This window comes from Temnothorax nylanderi, unplaced genomic scaffold, assembly GCF_030848795.1.
Source record: "Temnothorax nylanderi isolate EJ_2023f unplaced genomic scaffold, tnyl_v1.0 TNYL_tig0494_pilon, whole genome shotgun sequence".
NCBI lineage: Eukaryota > Metazoa > Arthropoda > Insecta > Hymenoptera > Formicidae > Temnothorax > Temnothorax nylanderi.
The window spans coordinates 38,967-58,766 of NW_027249556.1; the positions used below are offsets into that span (position 1 = coordinate 38,967).

General features: G+C 32.3%; 1 protein-coding gene across 1 annotated transcript in view; it reads left to right on the plus strand.

Moving 5' to 3' along the window:
• Window positions 1-4,969, plus strand: part of Ecr (ecdysone receptor) — a 43,929-nt gene extending 38,960 nt beyond the window's left edge. The window contains exon 5 of the mRNA XM_071722529.1: window positions 1,373-4,969. Coding sequence (XP_071578630.1) covers window positions 1,373-1,617 — 245 coding nt within the window. The 3' untranslated portion in view covers window positions 1,618-4,969. The remainder of the gene's footprint in view (window positions 1-1,372) is intronic.
• The last annotated feature ends 14,831 nt before the right edge of the window (window positions 4,970-19,800 follow it).

The following is a 19,800-nucleotide window of genomic DNA, read 5'->3' on the forward strand; positions in this document are numbered from 1 at the left end:
TATACACTTTATGGCACTCGCCGGAAAATTTTACCCCTACTTCATATACCATACTTTGAAATTCGATCCACTAACGAATGAGTAGTTTTCATAACCGATTTTTTTGAAACCGGTTTCCAAAAAATCGGTAACGAAAAAGTAAAAATAAAATTAAAAATTATTTAAATAATTCAGCTTGATATCTCAAAATTTGCGGAAATTAGAACAATCACGTACATTTTTTTTAACAAAAATCGGAAACCCCTTTATTATTAGCAATTTTTCTAATTCTATTACATTCTTTAGTTCTTTCTACCCTTACTTCATATACAATTCTTTAAGATTCGGTCAAGTAATTCCCGAAAAATTGGAAAAATTTCGTAACCGGCTTCCAAAAAGATCGGTAACGAAAAATTATACACTTTATAGCACTCCCCGGAAAATTCTACCCCTACTTCATATACAATTCTTTGAGATTCAGTCAATTATTTCCCGAAAAATTAGAAAAATTAGAAAAACCGGTTTCCAGAAAGCCGGTAACAAAAAACTATACACATCATGGCACTTCCCGGGAAATTCTACCCCTATTTCATATACTTGTTAAAAATTCGGTCCACTAACGAATGAGTAGTTCGCGGACAGACGGACAGACAGACAGACAGACAGACAGACAAACAGTCGGGTTTTATATTATAGTATGATATGACTAGTATGATTTGTGATTTTTCTTTTACTATATAATATTGGATAATAAGTACCTGACAACGATTCCCGAGTCGTTGACGCTCTCATACTTCCTCATATATTTGTTAATATTCTATACACTAATAATTTACGAAGAATATAGCACATAAATAGCATCCACAATTCATTATACTAATATTGCATATAATTCGGAATCGCTGTAATGACATTATTATTCAATCGCATTTTTGACTCCAGAGTAGTAGACGAACCTCCTTAAAAACAGGTTTTGAACAGTTCTTTTATATCGTTTTAAAACATTTATAATTTTAAATATGTATATCTGTAGTTTCTCAATGAATTCAACATTTTCTAGCTTAACTTAATTCTAATTCCAAATTGAGAAATTCTACGCATTTTTACTTTACATTTAACGAATTTGTTAATAACTTTTAATAAAGAGCGATGGCTAAAATTTTTTAAACGTCACGTGATAATATGTGTGTCAAGTTAAATTCCCTTTTCTATAATTTTTATAGTCGCCTGGAGAAATAAAAATAATAACAAATAATGAATATAATGAATAATCTAAATAGATAAATTTTGATTTGGATAAGGAACCAGATACAATTTTATTAATTATTAATATCAATTTCCGTTTTTATCATTTGGATATTTTTATTTAAATCTAATAATTATTACTTTGCAGAGAGACCCAATTTGTTGGAAAGCAGAAAAGTGGAGAAGCTTCAGGAGATCTATTTGAAGACATTGAAAGCATATGTAGATAATCGTCGTCGACCGAAATCCTGTACGATCTTCGCTAAACTTCTATCAGTTTTAACCGAACTCAGAACCCTTGGAAATCAAAACAGTGAAATGTGCTTGAACCTGAAATTTAAGAACAAGAAGCTGCCACTTTTCCTCGCCGAAATCTGGGACGTGGTGCCCTAGTTTCTCAGTCGCCGATCAACGGCGATTGCGCCGGTCGGCTGAAGAAATCATCTGACGTCGCGGTAGCAGCAACAGCAACAACGGCGTCGATGGACGCACGGACGTGGAAAACGGCCTGCGTAATTCTTATACTAGTGCACCATTATGCCACTGCCTCAACATAGCAAGTCAACATATTGTATCAGTGCTGTTTTTAGATTCATTTTGATCATTTGTTCTTTCTCTCGATCGACCATCTCTAGGTGTCACCCTAGATTGATCGATCTTTATATGGCTTGTTAGACAAGCGTGAGACAGACCGGCCCCACGCTATTCGCATGTAACTTATGTGTGACGCACAGAAAGTTGTTATAGAAAGTCTTTATAGATTTAGATTTATGTATATAATACTGTGAAAAAAGAAAGTTGAGAATTTGTGGAAATAATAAATGATAAAATACATCTGAGAACAATGTGCTGATGAAAATACATATGATTTAATACTTGTGATAAGAGAGAGTTTGATGCGAGAAAGATCTGTATAGTACCATAGACACACAATAAGATTTAAAGAATTGAAGCTCTATGCTACCAAAGATCTATGGCATAAGATATACACGACGTATCTATACGATTCATGGAATTATCGATCTTCATAGTTCCATATATTTTTGTTCGAAGTAATTTTTGTAATACTCGTCTATTCAAGACTATTTAAATTGAAATAGTCGTTCATCCGTACCAATACTTTCTTTTGTTCACAAAATCGTAAATATTATGTCGCGATTAGACCTAACCTATGCGAATCGCGTGGGGCCGATTTGGAAACGAGGAATAGGAAAGGCCTCGCACATTGAAAATACGCGCAGAGACACGCACGTTTCAAAGGAAGGAGCAAGGAAAGGAATAAGAATAAGAACGAATATATCATTGTGAGAGATAGGCAGTGGCGCGGCCCAGGCTGTGATACATAGAGAACAGAGATTGAAGATATATAAAGAAAGCTACCTGCAATTTACATTTTATCGCTATATCCTCTACCTGGATACATCCTTACACACAATCGATATGTAAATGTAATGTATTATACGATAAGGTATATTGATATATTTGACGAGTGTGTATTGTCACATTAGTCATTCTTGAGAAAATGAATAGCAGCAAGTGTGGTTACTATAAGGGAGGGAGAGGGTAGAAAATTATATCGGCAGGATGAGACTAAGGGAATCGTAACGAAGGATGATTTACGCAATCGGCGATGCTGCTGGCCGAGGATTAACAAGTTCGAGGATTAAAATCTGTAGTCGCCATTAATACAGCATTTTCCCAAATCTTGGCCGTAAAAAGAGCGAAGCGGAACGAGACCCGTGCGATATTCACTATTGAGCAGCGTCGCATGAATGGAGCGCGAAAAAGAAAATAGATATGTATAACAATAGCATAGAATCTATATCACTCATACACATACAGCATAATATATCTTGCTAGCATGTACATTGTTTATACCAGAAAGAGGGAAAGAGAGTGTAGGAAACAGATGTGTGTGTGTGTGTGTGTGGGCGCGCGCGCGCGCGCGCGTGTGAAAAAGAAAAAAGAAGGGAGAGGGAGAGAGAAGGAGAGACTAGAGCGAAAATGAGAACGATGGAAAAAAGATTGGAAAGGATCTACACCGCAGCAGGATGGCGTGTCTTGAAACTGTGTATTAATATTTTTATTAATACAAACCACATAAAAATGTACAGGGCGTCCCTAAACAGGAGAAAGGGCTAAAGGGATGATATTATTTTCGCGAGAGACATATATATATATATATATATATTTTTTTTTAAGATCTATACTGTGTATATATAACATGTTATTTAAATGTCATGAAACAGGAATTTTTTCAAATGTATTATTTTCTTACGGAATATAGAAATATGATGCTCATAAATAATAATACAGGAAGCAAAATAGAACATTCACATTGTAAGCTAATTGTGTCTCTTCGGTTTATATATATATATATATATATATATATATATATACCTCGTAATAGTAGAAATTTTTACAAAAAAAAATGTGCGTTTTTAATAATGAATAGAAAAGAAATGTACGGGACGTCCTGCAAAGGTGTGCGAGGAAATATAATAATATTCGTAATAAATATAACTGATGTCTTTTTTGGAGCAACTGGAATAGAACTCTCCGATTGAACTGTTTTCAAACAGAAATATGGAAAAATACATATTTTTTTTATTAAGAATAAAAATATATATTTTAAGTTAATAGAGTAAACCAACTTTGAATTCGTTTACCGAATCGAAAATTGTACAGCGAATAATATTGTAATAAATTCACTATATATTGCAACTGTTATAAATTTGCAATTATTATCTATTCTACGTATTATTACTTTTAAAAAATTTAATTGCAAAGATAATGATTTTCAAAAGAAATAAATAATCTGGGAATAGAAGTCTCAAAAATTTTGAAATTTTGAAATTGCTCGAACATTGTTACCTATTATTTGTGCCACGATTTTCGATCGAGCAAAACAGCAATTTAAAGTCGGCTTCCTCCATCCGTTAAATGATGGTTTAACCGAAGATTAAATTTTATAAGATAGTTAAGGAATAACGAATGAGATGCATGATATGCTTAAGACGAATCGATCACCTTTCGTTCCAAATTGACAGAAATATCGAGATTGAACGAGGGGAAATGACGTGACGATCGATCGATGATTTAGAAAAGCAGTAATGTGTAGAACGAAAGCGATGAAACTTGTTGAATTGAATTAATTCTCGAGCGATTGCATTTTTAAGATAATTAATTGTTCATATCAAAAGTGCTCTTATTTATTTATTATCATCATTAAAACATTATCAAATTTGTATAATGCTCTTAAAAATAAGTTTCTTTAATTTTGAATATTTTTAGTCATGATACATATAAATATTTAAAATATTTGTTTAAATTACTTTTATAAAAAATATCAAGATAATGAGATGTTAATTAATACAGCGTGTTACATGCTCCCGCTCGAGGTTTAAACAAATTCCCAGAACATAGTTCGGTAATAGATCGTAGATGAGTCAGCTAGGATAGGTGACCGAGTTCTAGTGCAAAGCCTTGTGCCTTCAGCAGCGGACATCGGCTCACCAACAAGCAGAAACAAAAAAAAATAAAAAAGAGATACTTGAAATTTAACCGTCCGTTTTAATCTTTTAATGAAATGAAAAACGAACTTGCTATAAAAAAGAACGTAAGCGAAATTACACGAGTTTGCCGTGTTATTATTAGAATGATAAAAATAAAAGTAAAATGGAAAAGAGTAACAGAGAGAAAAAAAAGAGAGGGGGGGTAGAAAAACCAAGAAAAAATAGAGAGACTGCGAAAGTGGATTATTAAGGATGGATATAGTTAATAGAACATTTTAAAAAGTAATTATGAAGAAGAAGATTGATGAGAGTTAAAGTAAAAGTTTATGGGAAAGATCCTTTTATAGTTCTCAGAATTCAATAACAGAATATGCTAACACAAGAAAACATTTAGCCTCTAATCGTTAAAACTAAAGGATGATGACGAAGAATTCTTGGATTCTTAAATCTTTGAATTTTTAGACTCTACATTTTTTAATTCACGAAATAGTTGAATTTTTAAATTGTTGGATTTCAAGACAAGATTCTCAGATTCTCAATAATTTCTTTAGATGATGAAATCTTTTGAGTTACAATCACTGGATTTTTTTAATTCTTTCCATTTTTATCTTTTAAATCTGAAATAAAGAGATTTATTATATATGCTAACCATTTATACGTAATTTTATTCTCCAGTAAATGTCTCGCTAGTTGAATCGGAAAAAGCAAGCATCATATATTCATGTAATATATAAGTATAAATGTAATATATATATATATATATATATATATATATATATATATATGTGTGTATATATATATACAATATATATAATATATATATTATTATATATATAAAACTTGTGATAGAGTATTGCAATGATGTGTGTTAAATACTAACAGAGATATTTTAGGAGGAAATTGGAAATAAATTGAAATAAAACTTAAATTGATTCTATTTATATTTCAACATTACATAAATTAAAATTTAAATAGAATTTTAATTGATTAAATTGATTATTAAGTAAGTAATTATTTCTTATTTATATACCATTTAAAAATAAAATTGTAAAAAATAATGTTCAATATTATATAAGAATTCAGTCAATGCAAGAACCTATGAACTGAAGGAACTGATATTTCAAGAATTTCGTAAAATTTGATGTTAACAAAATTATTAAATTGATTGAAATTTCAAGAATCTAAAAATTTGAAAAACTAATGATTCTGGAACTTCATGAAATTGTTTTAAAATCAATGGTCTATTAATTCAAAAAGTTTACGATCCAAGAATCCAGGAAGTCAAAATTACGGCGTATTTTACATGATAACGCGTGTACCTAATCTTACTGCTTTACTTTTTTTAAAGTTAGCAACGCTTGTAATAATACATGCTGTTTAGTTGCAAAAAAAGATTGTTAAAAGCCACAGTTACATGAGATAATATTTAACATTTCGAATCAAAAAAGATCGAAATAATGCATAAGAAAAGACATAAAAAACGAACACGCAATTCTACGATCACTGCCAAGGACGTTCACCGTCTACGTCATTCTCGTCTTGTTGAGATGTCTTTTTCGAGATTTAAGAACCGCATTGTGACGGAAAAAGCAGAACAAGTATAATAAGGAGAAACAATTAAACGCCTGTCGGGCGATTGTTCACAATACTGCCAAGTATAGAATCGAGTATTTGTGTTTTTTTTTTTTTTTTAAGTTATAATACATCCAGACATATGTACATGGATCCAGTACATGGATGTACACACACACACACACACACACACACACACACACACACACACACACACACACACACACACACACACACACACACACAGACATTTAGTTACATTGAACATTTGTGCGCATCGCGTCTTGTTTTCTATTCATTTGTTTATCTATTGAGGAAATCATATGGAATCGAAGGTCTTAAGATATCATGCTAAAGCATCTCAAGAAAAATTATTTGATAATTCTGAGCTCAAATTAATTTATAAATTCTATTAAACTCAATTAGACTTGTTACAAAAAATTCGTGTAGTCTTGCCAAAGAATTTTTAGGAAAAATATGAAAGCAATAAAAAAGAATGCTAAATCAATTTTTGAAAAACAATGACTTGATTTCATTAAGCCTGCGTTCGTTTATTTACACTGGGAGCTATTGGGAATAAACAAACGCAGGCTAAAATTATGTGACTTGGTATGTCGTAATCTCAATTCCTCTGATTTGCTTCAAAAATATTTGAAATCCAAGAAATCTTGGGACCTTGATGACTCAAAATCCGAGAAATTTTAATCGCGCTTTTCTCGCACTAAATTTTTACATTTAGAAAGTATTGTAAATTATCGGCTAGCTTCCAAGAAGTGTAGTAAATACAATTTGTGCGATTTAGTACCAGCAATACAAAATGTCATTGATTGCTTACAGTTATACAAAACAGCGCTATTATTATTAACTGCGACAATTATTATTATTGTTATGATTAATAACAATAATAATAATGGTCGCAGTTAATATAATAATACTAGACTCTATCACACAGAATACGAATATCGCTGCATACTGTTATGGATGCTACCGCTAATATTGTTACTATTACCGATGCTACTAAAGTTTTTATTCGGTAAAAAATTTTTTATATAAAAAGATATATACATTGTGTCCCATTTTAAACAACGCATCTCGATAACACAGGCCGACATTTTTAAAAACCTGAGACCAGACTATACTTTCCCAAAGGTTTTCGGCCCGCTGAATCCGAATCCGCCAGCGGAATTGCTGCATCACATCAGGTTTTCGAGATATCCTAACCTGAAAGTGCAAAAAACACAGTTTTTCGCTATATTCGGGGTTATATTAATCCGCGAATTAATTTTTCTCCACAAAACTCGTTACGGCATCTGAAAGTACTACTCTTCGCCTTCAAAATGCTTTTTGAATTTTTCAGATATCTTATTTCTTCTCGGAGATATCGTCCGTTGAAATTTTTTAGTTTGGCGTTTTCGTTACAACCTCCCTAACTTTGAAAAAAGTCTAAGATTTTCGAATTCGCCTTTTTTTTTGGTCAATTAGGCAGACCACAGTTATGTATTCTTATGTTTTTGGAGTAGCTGAATTTGAAATTGCAGTCTGCTTACCCCATCGAGTCATAGCTATGGGGGGGGGGGGGACTCGAGGGGGTAAGCAGACTGCAATTTCAAATTCAGCTACTCCAAAAACATAAGAATACATAACTGTGGTCTGTCTAATTGACCAAAAAAAAAGGCGAATTCGAAAATCTTAGACTTTTTTCAAAGTTAGGGAGGTTGTAACGAAAACGCCAAACTAAAAAATTTCAACGGACGATATCTCCGAGAAGAAATAAGATATCTGAAAAATTCAAAAAGAATTTTGAAGGCGAAGAGTAGTACTTTCAGATGCCGTAACGAGTTTTGTGGAGAAAAATTAATTCGCGGTTTAAGGACGTTCTCCGGTCCTTATACTAGAGAAAATCGATTTTCTTAGGATTTTCTTGAAACTGTGAATATACGTTAATTTAGGTGTGCTTTATGCGTGGTATAAATTTCAGTACCTCTTCCGGTATAAAAAATAAAGATACTGAGCCTCAAAGTTTCAAAAAAAAAATTTAAATTTAATTTTTTTTTAGTTTTGGCATTTTTTCCTTATAGAACTCGACGAGAGGAGCAACTTTGGTCCTCTTGGCCAACCTCGTATCTCTTACCGTTTGGCCTGGAAAACCTTTTCGTTAGTAAAAGTTGAAACTTTGAGGCTCAGTATCTTTATTTTTTATACCGGAAGAGGTACTGAAATTTATACCACGCATAAAGCACACCTAAATTGACGTATATTCACAGTTTCAAGAAAATCCTAAGAAAATCGATTTTCTCTAGTATAAGGACCGGAGAACGTCCTTAATATAACCCCGAATATAGCGAAAAACTGTGTTTTTTGCACTTTCAGATTAGGATATCTCGAAAACCTGATATGATGGAGCAATTCTGCTGGCGGATTCGGATTCAGCGGACCGAAAACCTTTGGGAAAGTATAGTCTGGTCTCAGGTTTTGGAGTTTCGCAAAATTTTGTCGGCCTGTGTAATTCTTCAACGAAGCATTTTTAGCAAAAATGTTTCAAACAAAAGTTGTACGGTTTCGAGGGGCACATAAGATGGTGTCATTAGTTTGACCTTGAATAGTTGCTTGAAGATCACATGAAGGTCATTTTCAATTTCTTAAATAAAAACTCCTATTTTTCAATGCATATTCTTGTAGCTAATCTCGAAAGCTTTTCAAAACACTTAATAAAGTATTTTTTCATTAAGAACTTTTGGAATTATAAGGCTTGAAAGTTCTAGTATTTTGACATAAAATACAAAATATCTTGTAAAACATTAAGTTTTCGGTAATGTTACCTTAATACTTTTATGCACAGAATAATGAGACGAATCAATTGGTATGAAAAAAAGACATAGTTTCTTTAAGAAAAAATATGTAATTTGCAACATGCATCTGCATACTTTTTTTTAAAAGCAACTATGTCTGTTTTTCATACCAATTGATTCGTCTCATTATTCTGTGCATAAAAGTATTAAGGTAACATTACCGAAAACTTAATGTTTTACAAGATATTTTGTATTTTATGTCAAAATACTAGAACTTTCAATCCTAATAATTCCAAAAGTTCTTAATGAAAAAATACTTCATTATAGTGTTTTGGAAAACCCTCGAGATAAGCTACAAGAATATGCAATAAAAAGTAGGTAGTTCCATTTAAAAAATTGAAGGTGACCTTTACGTGACCTTCAAGCAACTATTCAAGGTCAAACTAATGACACCATCTTATGTGCCCCTCGAAACCGTACAACTTTTGTTTGAAACATTTTTGCTGAAAATGCTTCGTTGAAGAATTATCGAGGTGCGTTGTTTAAAATGGGGCACCCTGTATATATAGGTATATATATATATATATACATATATATAAATAATATGTCCATATATGTTTACTTTCTCTTCTATAATCTCTGTTTGTATACACAGGAAAAATAATAAGAAGAATTAAAAATAATAAAAAGGATAATTTTTGTATTATTTTTTTAATAAAAAAGAAGTTTTTGAAGATATGAGAAAAAATTGCCTTTACAAATATAACCATATATTAATGTAATAATTATACGTAAAATATGATTATATACGATTATATTGTACATATATATAATATTATATAATCTAATTGTAATTTTACTTTTATAAAAAAATTAATACAAAAGTTATTTTTTAAATTATTTATCAATTATTCTTATTATTATTTTTCCTATATACACGAACAGAGATTATACAAGAGAAAGAAAAAAAAAATATATATACAGGGTGTTAAAGAACTATGCCCAGTTTCATATGAAAAATTGGGCCCCTAGTGAACAGCAATCAGATGTGGTTAGAATTGTAGCGCATATCAAAAGAGGATTAAAAAGTTTCATGGGCATAACTTTGTAACGAGTCCTCTGAATGCTAGAGCTGTCTAAACTTCGCTATTATGACCATATTATGACCATGTACTACTGGTCTAGTTCGATTTCTCTGCGTCCAGGCCTTCCCGTGGTGACGGCGATGACGGATTATACCAAAGACATTGAAATAATATGTCTAGAATGTATTTAATACAGTTCATTAACCCGGCTAACAAGGAAAGGTACGGAAGTGTCCTCCGTCAAGGAAAGATTTTGATGAGCTTTAAAATGTCGTTTTCTAGACAAAAATAAGGGACACGTATTTTTTTATACGTGCCCATACGCATGTTTAGGGGCTGAAACACCCCTTTGAAAAAAATCGACTTTTCTCTTTTGAGTCGAATATTTCCGAAACTATAAAAAATAGAAAAAAATTTTTTAAACAAAAGTTGAATGATTTAAACAGTACTTTAAAATAATAATAATACATTTTTATTTTTAAATAATTTATAATGTAGGTTAGGTCCGTACGCTCATCAGACTTCAATTAGGCAACTCAAACTTTCCGTTTCGTACTTCGTGAGTACCCCCCTATCGATTAATATATGACTCATGACTGTTCACTCGGAGCCCAAACTGGGCATAATCCTTTTTAACATAACAGGTCGAATATATATCTCTCTCTCTCTCTCTCTCTATATATATATATATATATATATATATATATATATATATATATATATGCTCATATTTTATATACAATTACATATTTTTTTATATAAAAAATCTTTTATCGGGTACATACATTGACATTTATACTCATGGGGAGGACTCAATGATACAAGCGCACGCAGATTAGAAATACACATTAAAGATGAAACATGCAAACACACAGATTTTTAGTATCGTTGATTCATAATTTCGCAGATTCTTCCTTTGACATTGTAATTTCTCGATATTAACTTGTCATTTTTTAATATCTACTACATACCAAAGTAGCAAGATGACGTCTAAAGACGTCTTATTGACGTTAGAGGACGTCATTAAGATCAGATAGCAATGTGTCTGCATGGTTGCTGGCATGTTGCCGACAACATAGTATGTGTTCAGAATTGTGGCAACTGAGTCCGCATTTGTCGACAAGATGATGCCTTCACGATATAACAATTTTGTATAGCAACTTGCCAGCAACTTATGCTGCGGTCTAAAATCGTCTGTTGCTGTCATGTTGCTGTAATAATTCATAGGATCACACAATGCTGTCATATTGCTAGCAACGCGAAATAAATTTGATGCTGTTCTCTTGCCGACAAATTGCTAGCAATACATGTATCCAACGTTGCCTGCGTGTTGCTTCAAATATTAAATTACTCGAAATCAATTGAAGCAAATGTACGGCAAGTTGCCAGCATCATAAGCAATCAGGTTTACGCGATTTTGCTCAGACACGCTTTGCTATCTGGGACGTTATTAATATGTCATTTGACGTCACTTTGCTACCTGGGTATTTATGATATACTAGAAATTCTCTCGATATCGTACATTTTTGGTATCGTAAATTCCTGCTGCGGAAAATCCGTGATATTCATAGACATTTGATATTATTTCTTCATTAGATTCAAAAGTGCGTTTACTCACAAACGTCACTTTCATTCAAAAAATGTGTTACACGAACAGATGATATTGTAGGAACAAAAATCTTTATAAACTTTCGCATGACTTCTATTTGCATTAGGTGCAATTTTAGTCTATTTAGTAAAAAAATAAGCAAGGAATAAAATTTATTACTTCGGTATGTCGTGGTTTAAAAATAAGTATGAATTTATGATCGTATAATTATAAATTGGTGCTTTGGAATGTATTAGACTGAATTATTGTTATACGTTTTAAGAAAAGGCAAAGAGTAACAAGATTTTTGACCGAACCATTTAATCGGCAAATATTATTTCTATTTGAAGCGTTTTGTAAATGCATAAAAATTGTACCCCACCCGCGCGCGCGCGTACGCACACGCACACGCACGCACACACACACACACACACACACACACACACACACACACACACACACACACACACACACACACACACACACACACACACACACACACACACACACACACACGTGCGCATACACATACAAAATAATATATGTGCATACATATCTCTATCTATGCATATGTACGTACAGTTTCAGTTCTAATTCAAATACCTTAAATATCATTGTTATTCTAAATAACACGAAAAAATTAAAGTTATAAAAGATTTTACGATTTTAAAGGGCATGTAATGTAGTACTAATACTTTCATTATGCATAGAGTCACGAAGAAAATTTCAAGAGCAATTTGTGTGATTTTTTTTAACAGACGCGTATGCTTTTTTTTACATAATTCCTCTAATCATTCTGCGTATAAAAGTATTCACATAAAATTATTAATAAATCAGTAATTTATGAGTTTTATACTTCATTCTGGTATATTTTGGTATAAAATTCTATATAAAATATTCAATATTAATTCTTATAAATATTAATTTTTAAATTACTTTATGCACAGAATAATGAGATGAATGAATTAATATGAAAATACATAAACTGTATTTGAAAACTATATAATTAGGTACATATTGCAAATTGCGTTTTTTTTTTAACATTTATAAAACAACTATGTATTTTCTTTAAACCAATTAATTCATCTCGTTTTTCTGTACATAAAAGTATTAAGATAAATTTAAAAATTAATATTTTTGCAGGTATTTTATATTTTATATCAAAACATACGAGAATAAAGCATAAAATATATTTTGTGAACTATTTATTTGTTGATAAGCTTAATACTTTTATACATGGAATGACTAAAGCGTTGTCTACAATGGCAGCAGGAGTATAGAGTAAGACGTAAGCAGTAAGTTATTGACTAATGGGATTTTTACAATTCAAAGAATAATCGGACTGTGGTTGGTCAGTAGCTTACTGCTTACGTCTTACTGCATACTCCTACTGCCATTGTAGACGACGCTTAAAGGAATCATATCATGTAAGAAAAATCATACTTAAAAATCGGGTTTCAAATCTTTTTTATGCCTCCATGTGCAACGAAAATTGTTATTACGCATTACGTTTCTCTCAAAAGCATACACTAGTTCTAATTTTACCTACTATTAAAAATAGCAAAAATATTTAAGATGGTTTAGTAAGATGAGACATTCTATGTGTATAAGCGCGTGTGTGTATGTGTATATGTATATGTATATGTATACATACAATATGAAATTGTGTATGTATGCATGCACGAGCGAGTATACGTATGCGTATACACGTAAGCATGTACGGAGATACTATATGTACATGTATAGTACACTGTTACTATATATTACTACTACAATATTTTGCTGCTGCTGCTGCTGCTGCTGCTACTATTACTATTACTATTACCAACACAACCACCACCACCACCACCACCACCACCACGACTACCACCACTACTACTACTACTTCTACTTCTATTATTAATGCTGCTGCTGTTGCTACCACTACTATTACTACTACTACCACTACTATTACTACTACTACTACTACTGCTGCTACTGTTACTACTACTACTACTACTACTACTACTACTACTACTACTACTACTACTACTACTACTACTACTACTACTTACTACTACTACTACTACTACTACTACTACTACTACTACTACTACTACTACTACTACTACTACTACTATTGCCATTACTACTACTACTACTACTATCACTACTGCTACTACTACTACTACTATTACTATTAGACTACTAGTACTGCTACTGCTATTTTACTACTACTACTACTATTATTACTACTACAATCATCACCACTACCATTGTTGACGCTGCTACTTTATTACTACTATTATTACTATTATTACTACTATTCTCACTATTCATACATCCGCGCACGCGCGCGCGTGCACACACACATACACACACACACACACACACACGTGCGCGCACGCACACATGTACAGACTGAGTTGTGAAATGATACGCGTCACACACAAACGACGATACAATGCTCGGCGGACGTTTGAACATGTTTAAACGAGTATGAAAATGAGATACGTGGTGAGTTGTGAATAATGTATATACATAATTCCAATCGGAGGGAGGAAAAAGGAAAGAATGTAAAAAGACAGAATGAAACGTGAATCTTACTGGAACTGAAAATCATAGGATCCACGGATCCAAACATTTAAGAATACAAGGATCCAAAGGTTTGAAAGTCCAGTTATCTAAAGAACCGAGAGTATTGGATAATCCAACGACCTAGAAGTTCATGGACCTAATAAGTTCACGAATTTCAAAACATAACAGATATTTATATTTATGAATTTCAGAACACAAAACCTTTAAAGATTACAGAGTTTATGGAATTCAAAACACAAAAATGTAAAATTTCCTTATTTATGAATATTCGAATCCTAGGATCCAAGTATTCATACGTTCTTCATTATAGACACGCAACGATGCATATGTACATCAATTATATTGTATTTTAATGATTACTAATTAATAATCTACAATAATCTTAACAATTATTAACTAAAAGCGATTTAGTTAATGAATATCATTAACTAAATTTTAAGCATATAACAGTGGAACGATCTGACTGAGAAAAGAGAAGTAGTAATGTTGTGTGAATGGTTGTATGAATGAAAGAAAAAGAATAGAGGGAAGAAAGATGGAGAGAACACAAAAATAATAATTAAGTAGCGACAGAAAAATAAAAATGTGGCGGAAGTTACGACATGTTTGCCATTTAACTCAGTGTGTATTTTTTTCAGAAAATAAAATAACGCATATTGCGCTCTTCATGACATAGTTTTGGAGTAAAATCTAAATTGACTTAACAATGCCACACCAAGCTTTAATAACACTATAATCCTTTTCGTACTACACATTCTATGAGTTTTTAAGGCTCCTGGTCCCTGACCTGAGAACTCCGCGTTGACGGTAGTCGTAGCGATAGAAATAAGAACTCTGTCCAATGGAGAACTCTGTCCTCGTCTTCTGTGACATGTTGACAATCATATTTTGTCGTGCGTGCAATTTCCTTATTATTCGCTCTATACTTGTGCTATAATGTTTCACGTATTCGTTAAACTCATACAATTGGCCAAAAAGTAAGATTTGCAAGGAATACATATGCGGAAGGAACATTTTCCACTCCTTTCGATAGTCGTCAAAGCTTCCCAAGAAGCGCCAATGCGCTTTGAATGTACATTAAACTTTGCATTAAATGCGGGTATTTGTCCCGCATTATATGCGCATTTAATGCATATTATGGAAGCGCATACCAAAAAGTGCATTGATCGAGGAACCCAATCGGACAACTAGTGAACTCTATTAGTTAGAGTAATATAGTTATTGGAATTTTTTTCTTCGTGCCCAGCCTTTAAGCATTGCTGTGAGCATATTCCAGTACAGCTATCACAGAAGAAAAGAACATTCTTATTTAGAGAATATCTTTATTTTTGACTTGATAAATGTCATTTATTTAAAATTCCATTTATTTAAAATTCAATTTATATAAAATTTAAAAACAAATAAAATGTTTTATAATGAGTCAGAGTTAAGCTACTCATTTAAATACACTGGCCAAAAAAAGTATCGCAACACTCAATTTAACCAAAATTTCGCATAACTTCAAATAACCGTATCTCCGCAAAAAATTGTCGTATTTGAATTTTTTTTCATTTTGAAGGGTAAAGTCTCTACTTTAAGGAACTTTCGTTAGATTTTGATTTTATTCTCTTCCCCTTCCGCCATCTCTTTAAAAGTAAGGACGTGTTTTTTCTCCGAAAAATTGCATAGTTTGACGAACTCTGCGGGGTGGAATAAATTTTTTTTCGCAAATATCATCATGTTTGTCGTAAAATATGGACTTTTCTTTGCAAATTAAAAAAAATTTGACGTCCGTACGATTTTTTTTCGCGGAGTTACGGTGTATCAAAGTTACCTGCAGTTCTGTGCACTCAATTACCGCCAGCATTAGCATTACCCAATGGGCACCATGGGGAGGTTGCTGGTCGGATTTTGCCCATTGTGTGTGTATGTGTGTGTGTATGTGTGTGTCAGCAGAGATAAGGACCCCACAGTTCGTCACTCCCGCAATATTTAATGACTCCAAACCCTCCAGATAATGCTTCCTTTACATTATTTGTGCTGTATAAGCATCTTTTTTGTTTACTCATTTTTCTTTACTTTCTTCTTAATTACATTAGCACTACAAGCAAACGTCATAAATAAATTTAATATGTTAGAATAATATTTTAATATTTTAGAATAATATTATGATTAAATAATAATTTTACTTACATTAACCTCAACAGGTGTGCCAAGTAAATTTTGAGAATAGGTATCTATATAATATGTAAGAATAATAGGTATGGTATCCCGATAACCCGAGTTCACGCTATCAAAACAAAGTCGACATCCCATAGAGCACAAAATGTTTTTAAAATATTTTTTAAATATTTTTTAGGAAGATTAAAATAATTCACAAAAATATTTTTTGAATGTTTCTATGTCCGCCAGATCATGTCAGAAAAATATTTTCAAAAATATTTTTATAAGATTGCAAATAAATATATTTAATAATATTTGTAAAATTTTTTAGAAATATTACTTCAAAAAATAAAATATGTTTAACCCAATAAGTAATAATTGTGTTTCATGTTTGAAAGATTTTTTTAATATCTGTAAAGTATAGGTACATCTTTTTTTTTTATATATTTGAAAAATATACATATCTATCTTGTGAATGTCATGATTTTGCTTCGCCAGAGACCTGCTTATATTAGCCCTCAACTGAAATTTACTTACGAGTTAGTCTTACCATTATGCGCCGCCTAGCAGCGTCGTTCCAAACTAGCACGGAAAGATGCGCTATCATGCATCTTTTAATTAAGAATATTTCATAATATTTCAAAAATATTTGAAAAAAGATTTTAGAACCAATAATAGATTTAAAATATTTTTAAATATTTTGGAACAAGATTATAAAACAATAAATATGTTGATTTAAATTAATATTTCAAAAATATATTTCAAATATTTAAGAAAATATTTCCTGGGTGATAAAGAAGAACATTTTTATAAATATTTTTAAAAGATTCTCAAAATATTCTTAAAAATGTTATCACAAAAGGTTTTTTAACTTTTTTAAAATATTCCTAAAACCATTTTAAAATATTTCTTGCAATATTTTTATAGAAATATTCAAAAATATTTTTTGAAAACATTTTGTGCTGTATGGGATAGAAGTTTAGAGGTTATTATCTGTCATTCACCAAGTATTATGTTCTGCCAGTATTATGTTCATTTCATGATTTATGTCCATAATACTGTTGACAGTATTAGGAAAAACACGAAAAAGTGAACATATTACTGACATGAATTAATTGTATTATAAAAATTAATAATTTATTCCATATATATATATCTATATTTTTTTCTTTAATTTCAACATTATTTTATCAGAAAAATGTGTTACCGTGAGACTTACTGTTCAAATTTTGCCTATAATTAGTAATTTTTGCAGCTACTTACATCTACTCTACTAATAAAAATGGACGTAACTCAGCAGAAAAATGAGTTTCTCGGACTTTAAGTTTTTTTTTACGTAGAACTATGTCTTTGTCGACAGTAAGGGGGGGTAAATCCAGGCACACATGCAACGAAAACATGTCACACTTTGAACGTTTATATCTTCGAAACTAATAATCGTAGAGTAATAAATAAGGTGTCATTCGATAGCTTATAGAGTCCCATTTTCTCTCTAAAGTCTCTAAAGTCTCCAAAAGAGGTTACCGATTTCTATCTTAACAAATCTCCGTGATTGCTCTAATTTTCGTAAATTTTGTGATATCAAGCTGGTTTTTATGGATAGAGTGTCATTAAAGAAAGGTTGGTATTGAATTTGGTGATGATTGGTGAAGGGGTTACCGATTTCTGTTTTAACAAATCTCCGTGTGTTTGTTCTAATTTCTGTACATTTTGTGATATTGAGCTGAATTTTTTGATGGATAGATTATCATTGAAGAAAGGTTGGTATTGAATTTGGCGTTAATCGTTGAAGGGGTTACCGATTTATGTTTAAAACAAATGTAAAGTTATACATGTAATCTTATATAGAATATCATTAAAGGAAGGTTGGCATTTACTTTGGCGAGAATCGGGGAAGGGGTTACCGATTTCTGCAAGAAATTTATACTTAACACTGGGAGGATCCTGTATTGACATGAATTTGTCGATATTGTCGATCCGAGGATACCGATTTATGCCTAAATAGAGTATAAGTTATACATGTATTCTTATATAGAGCATCATTAAAGGAAGGTTGGTATTGAATTTGACGAGGATAGGTGAAGTTTTCTACCCCTATTTCATATATTTTTGATGGATAGAGTAAAACATTTCTTTGGTTTTATTTATAAAAAATATTTATATCTAAAAAAAATTTTTTTTTGATGGATAGAGTATCATTAAAGGAAGGTTGATATTGAATTTGTCGTCGATCGGTGAAGGGGATACCGATTTATGCCTAAATAGAGTATAAGTTATACATGTAGGGGAGACCGGGGCTAAAAGGTCAACGGGGTTGAAGCGTCAAATCAAATATCTCGGAACCTGTATATTGTGCGAACTCGCTATTAACATTGTAAACGCTGCTTATGGTACCCATGTGACCAACGGAGTTTCGGCAGGTTACCTGCCGTGTTATGATTTTTACGAGGGCAAACGTGTTTTCGGAAGGTGAAAGTGAAATTTTCTGCGCGTGGAAATTTTGTAATATCTGCAATAATATTTGCTCTCCAAATCTCGAGGTACGTGATTATAAAGAGTAATGCATGCTGAACACGAATCCAGTGTAGTTTTCCAGTGAAACTTGTGTTTGGGGCTAATCACATGGTGTAAGTAGACAGGTGAAGCATTCCCGACGCTGCGCACTCGTTCAGTTTTTGAGCCAATCAGCGCGCGACCCGTTTTGCAAGAAAAGCAATATGGGTGCTCCCGTCAGCGCGTCATCCGTTATGTCCGTTACCCGTCGCGTGCGTCTGTTGTGCGGAAAAAATCGTGTGCGTAACTTTTTTTTTTTTTTTTTTTTGACGGGGGGAAAATCCGCACGAATACCCCCTCCCCCGGGACGGGGAGGGCGGTTATATATATATATATATATATATGTGTGTGTGGGATTCCAACCCCCCCACTAAAAACCCCCCGGCTGTCCCTCTCGGCACATTTTACCTGACGTTGGGGGGGCAGCGGGAAACGCACTGATTCGTCCGCCACCCCCCTCCCCCGTGTGTGTGTGCGTAACCACAATATGTGTACGTAATCCAACCATAAATATAAATTGATAAACAATTAAACCTACCTAACTTAAACAAGGTAGGATAATATTTGATTAACATTCCTGATTTGCTTACGCAAATTTAATTGTCATTATAGTTTATTTATGTATTAAACTCCTTTCTTCTGTCTGTGATTTGGTCAGGTAGGTTTAACCCTTAAAGTGCATAGGTTTTTTCGGTACCTTCTAAGTGCATACGTGGGTCTGTCACGTTTAACGCTATTTTTCCCTACCTTAAAGT